At 29.9% G+C, this 5,390-nt stretch overlaps 1 protein-coding gene across 1 annotated transcript; it reads right to left on the bottom strand.

Moving 5' to 3' along the window:
* Nucleotides 1-320: 320 nt before the first annotated feature.
* LOC105114576 (acyl carrier protein 2, mitochondrial-like) lies at nucleotides 321-2,956 on the bottom strand. Its single transcript, XM_011011153.1, has 2 exons — nucleotides 2,648-2,956; nucleotides 321-795 (listed from the first exon to the last, which is right to left on the bottom strand). Exons 1-2 carry the CDS (start codon nucleotides 2,867-2,869, stop codon nucleotides 619-621), a joined length of 399 nt encoding a protein of 132 aa, XP_011009455.1. The 5' UTR covers nucleotides 2,870-2,956; the 3' UTR covers nucleotides 321-618.
* Nucleotides 2,957-5,390: the final 2,434 nt, after the last annotated feature.

The following is a 5,390-nucleotide window of genomic DNA, read 5'->3' as shown; positions in this document are numbered from 1 at the left end:
AACGACCAAGCCCCTTCAATCGCTTATAAGAAAGGATAGTAGAAACCTTTTCAATAAACTTTTTAACACTTCCTCAATAGTTTCACTGCTTTAATGGCGCATCAATTATTTCACGAGGATAGAACACCGAACCATGATTTCGATTCCATTTCAGCACTTGCATCAATATGGCCTAATTACTGACTTCTTCTGTCCAAATCCACGCTAACTACCACGGTACCAATCATCTTTATGGTTAATTGCCCCAAAAAACCTAGTTTCATATTTTCCCAATCACCAATCACAGGGAGCATTTCATTAGTAATTTCCAAGCATCTAGATGGGAAATGCCCTCTAATTTTTATTTATTTATCAAAGATATCAGATAGACGTGAACAACTCGTGTCAACCAGTAGTTTGGTTCATTAGAACATTACAAGTCCCTTCAACTGGACGAGCTAGCATTCAAGTCACAAATACTGAAACAATTCTCTTCAACCATAATTCAGAATGGATAAATCGACAGACATATCAAACCTGTTTTCAAAGGAAAAATAGGTACCAAAATATGAGATTTTACTCATGCAGCTAATCCTTGTAGAAAAAGAAGGAAGTAAAGATGGCAGGTTCGCACTTCCCCTACTTTGCTTGAGGGTGTGAAGCTATGAAGTCAATGGCAAGACTGACGGTACTGATCTTGTCTGCTTCATTATCTGGGATCTCAAACTGAAACTCTTCTTCAAGGGCCATCACAATCTCAACAGTGTCTAAACTATCTAACCCAAGATCATTCTGGAAATGGGCATCAGGTGTAACCTGAAAAGGCAAAAAAATAAATATCAACCAAAATCAGATATGCATAGAGGACAGTATAATGAATCCATGCAATCTTTCCCTTTTTTTAGATGACATAAGACAAGCATTGAAAGTAAGTATCCAATGAGAAGTTACAAGTGCCTACAGAGTACAGATTCATCAGAAGGAAATGTTGAAATACACCAATTACTAAATGCTAAGAAAAGCATTACATTTTTCATTCAAATTCTCAAGGCTGTATTCCACTGTAGGGAAATGAGGTAAAATAATTGCTAAAAATGAATGAAACCTCTTCAGCAAACCAAACAAATTTCCACGCCAGGAACTCATCTATCCTGGCAACAAACTCACTGACCTAACAAACCAGTGGAAATGGGGTGAAATAGCTGGGGATAGGGAATCCAAACAACGAGCCCATGTTTGATTAGAAACATATCTGCATAAAGTCTCCATAACAACTCAAATTCCTAAATTAGACATGCAACCTCCAAGCACTACTACAAACCAATTCAGCATAGTCTAGGGCATCAAACATACTATAAAGATTCATCACATCCATCCAACAAACAAAGTTCCAGTTGTAATCAATGAAGATGAGATATTGCTATGCTATCAAAACCTTTAACATAGCAAAATTGTCACTAGCAATGATGTAGAAAACAATGCAATCTAAATCTCAGAACAGAGATCATTTGGTGTAAGAATTCAATGTATAAGCTGGAAACCTTTGATAAATCAGGAATTTTCAAGGGACCAACACTTTGATTCTGATACAATCATTAGGCCTGAGAATGAGTGATTATGACCAACTGCACTACCAATCATATTACAGAGTCCTACAAGCTATTTGATGTAAAAAAAAAGTGGAAAAGAGAGCTAGGATAGATCCACATCATAGTGCAAAAATCAAACAGAATGATTGGAAACAGTGGCAAGTAATGATCTAACTCTGTACCCTGTTTTGGGCTAATAACCTTCATGCCATTATTTTTTCAGATAAACTTTCTCCTTGAGAATAGACTGATTCAAAAACACTGTAACAGGACTTTTTATTACATAATTTTGAAGATTGAAGATCAGAAGACCCTACTACCTCAATGTTCAAAAACCAGGCCACAATGTCTATCCAACGTACCAAACCTAAACATGCATTTAATCTAGAGTGCCAAAAATTCAATCGAAGGCAGCATTGATTGCCCTGATGAACTCAAGGATTACACATGAAAAATAGAATGAACATTTATAGAATACAAATTTATATCTTTGTCTTCAACTTAGCAAGATGTACTAATCATCAAACACCATTTTAATTAAGCCTACAAGTCCTCCATGCAGATTTTACTCTCCAAAGTAAATCCAACAATATTTACTTTCACATCACATTGCCAACTTTGAGATAAACCATATAATCAAAACTTCCAAAAGCCCGGTGAGAAACACTACAAGAATTCAAAATGCCAGCAGTAGAGCAATGACTTAGAAGTCATAAAAAATTAGCATAACAAATTCAGCTTCTCAGAAGTCACAACACAAATAAATGAAACTTCCATTTTGTTTGTTTCCTGAAAGAAATTGGATTAACAACATGAACAGTCACAAAATTACACCCACTTCTTCTTCTTCTTCTTCATTTCATTCAAGTTGCAATATGATTAAAATTTACCCAAAAAAGCTAAAACCCTACACCCAGAAGAGCAAAAATGAAGCTTTCAATTTATTTGACCACCACATCATTAATCTGTAGGTTTATTTTAATCAACGGTATAACAGATTTAAATACCCAGAAAAGAAAAGCAGTCAGCATTAAATCTGATTTTGTTAAAAAAAAAGAAAGAAGAAGCTTATTAATTACCTTGGAAGGATCGACTTTCTGGAAGTTCTTGACAACATTGACAACTCGATCGGAGACCTCGGATTTGTCAAGAAAGGTGCCTCTAACTTCCTCGGAGAAACGGCGGCAGATGGTATTGAAGGAGAGACCGAAGAGGCCGTTGTTGTTAGGGTTTCTAGTAGTAGGTGAGGCCTTTACATTCACTCTCAGGTACTTTAGCAAAGCTCCTCCTCTCGCCGCCATTTTTACTTCTTCCTCTGTCTCTTCTTTTCACAACAAACTTCTTCACTTCTTTCTCTCTCACACATACGCTTTGCCACCCTAATAAGACTGCGAAATATTTCCATCAACGGGGGTGAAAAAAAAAAAAAAACGATTAACTGATTAAAAATAATAAAATAATTTTGAATTATAAGAAAAAATTGATTAAATGAATTTTAAAAATCATTATATAAATTATACAAGATGACATGCCCACGTGCTGTCTCAGGTTTATAAAATAAATATATTTGATAGTATCGCATGCCCACGTGCTGGTTTATAAAATAAATATATTTGATAGTATTATAATTATAAATCAGTACTAAATAAATAATAAAAATTAAAGAGATGATGGAAGAAATATTTCATGACATGAAAAAAATGTTGTGTTGGTGATAAAGACTTATAAACTAAACAAAATAATTTGTAACAATCTACAGTATTTTGCGAGGAAAGAGAAGAGATACAACACTCTCGTCACATGATTTAGCTTTTCTGTTAATAAAGTGAGGAAAGAGAAGAGATACAACGCTCTCGTCATTTAGCTTTTCTGTTAATAAAAAGCAAAAAAAAATTAAAATTTAAATTCTTTACCAACTTAATATTAAAAAATAAAGAAAATTTTGAAAAGAAAATAACCCATGAGTAAAAACATTGTAGCAATTGACAATGTTTTGTAAAGAAAATTATAGTGTTTTTTTCAATAAAATAAAAATAAAAAACCATTTATATAAATATTGTAGCAATCCACAGTGTTTTGAAAGAAAAACCACAATACTTTCCTCATATAATTTAGCTTTATTGTAATTATAATTTTTAATCAACTCAATATTAAAAAAAAATCAACAAAGATAATTATGAAAAAAATTATAAAAAAATCATATGGGAAAACACTACAACAACTCACAGAATTTTAAAGAAAAAAATTACAAAGTTAAAATTTTAATCAGCTCAATATTAAAAAAAAATGATAGAGAGAATTTTAGGGAAAAAAAACCAAAAAAAAGGGGAAAAATCATATTGGAAACACTGTAGCAATTCATAGTGTTTTATAATGAAAGCTACAATGCTTTCTCATATAATTTAGCCTTATTTATAATGATTTGTAATTATAATTCTCAAACAATTCAATATTAAAAAAATAAAATTGACAAAGATAATTTGAAAAAATTTATAAGAAAAAAAATCATACAGAAAGACACTGTAGTAATTCACAATGTTTTGTGACTTGGAAACACTGTAGTAATTCACAATGTTTTGTGAGGGAAATTACAGTGTTTTCCCCACATGATTAAGCTTTATTATAAAGTTAAATTATAACCAACTAAATATTAAAAAAAATCGACGAAGATAATTTAAAAAAAAATTATAAAAAAATAAAACACAAAAGAAACTTGAAAAAAAAAATCATGTGAGAAAAAACTATATCGATACATAATATTTTGTGAGGAAAAACTTATATTTACTTGTAATTGTAATTCTTAACTTACTTAATATTTAAAAAAAATTAACAAAGACAATTTTAAAGAAAAACATAGCAAAAACAGAAAAAAACCATATGGAAAAAAACACTGTAGCAATTCACAATAATTTTTGAGGAAAATTACAGTAATTCCCTCACATATTGTAACTATAATTTTTAACCAACTCAATATTAAAAAATAAAATAAAATAATAATTTTAAAGGAAATCATAAAAAAAAAACCAATGCAGAGAAACATTGTAGCAATCAACAATGTTTTAAAGAAAAAAATTACAAAACTAAATTCTCAATCGGCTCAATATTAAAAAAATCGATAAATATAATTTTGAAAAATAAAAAAATAAAATAGAAAAACTATGTGGAAAAACATCGCAGCAATCCATAGTATTTTAAAGAAAAAATTACAAAGCAAAATTTTTAACCAGGTCATTATTAAAAAAGTAAAATCAACAAAAAAAATTTTGAAAAAAAATATGAAAGTTGAAAAAAAAATAATTTTGAAAAAAGAAGAAGATAAAGGTTGAAAAAATATATATATAAAAAAGAGAAGAATGCACTATGGATTACTGTTGTAATCCACAATACATTGTGTGTTGGAGAACAATGATTCTCCCACACCATTTAGAGTATTGTTAATACTTGGTTTGATATGGTTTCCAAAAAAAATAAAATCATTAAACTAAACCGGATCTTATAAAAAGAGTTTAATATCTCTTAAAAAACAAGTTTAAATTTTAAATCCTTACCATTTAACTTAACCTTAAAATAATTCCCCTCATTTCACTAAATAGCCATTAACAACAAAATCATAAGGAAATTTTTCCCTTTAAAATATACAATTCAAATAAAAATTCATACATAAATCAAGCACCTAAAAATACATGATTCAAATAAAAATAAATACATGATTGCAAACCAAATGATATTTGAAACGGAAAGTGCCTCAATTACTAATTTTTTAACAATACTTGCATTGAGCTTTTTTTTTAATTTTTATCAATATTTATACCATGTGATTAG

Source organism: Populus euphratica, unplaced genomic scaffold (genome assembly GCF_000495115.2).
Source record: "Populus euphratica unplaced genomic scaffold, PopEup_1.0 scaffold548.1, whole genome shotgun sequence".
Lineage (NCBI taxonomy): Eukaryota > Viridiplantae > Streptophyta > Magnoliopsida > Malpighiales > Salicaceae > Populus > Populus euphratica.
This window is presented reverse-complemented; position numbering and strand designations above follow the sequence as displayed.

Bases quoted from the DNA above. Each gene is read 5' to 3' on its own strand.
- LOC105114576 (XM_011011153.1), bottom strand. From the start codon at position 2,869: ATGGCGGCGAGAGGAGGAGCTTTGCTAAAGTACCTGAGAGTGAATGTA. The intron at 796-2,647 runs GTAATTAATAAG...TTGCCTTTTCAG, and splicing joins AGAAAGTCGATCCTTCCAAG to GTTACACCTGATGCCCATTT.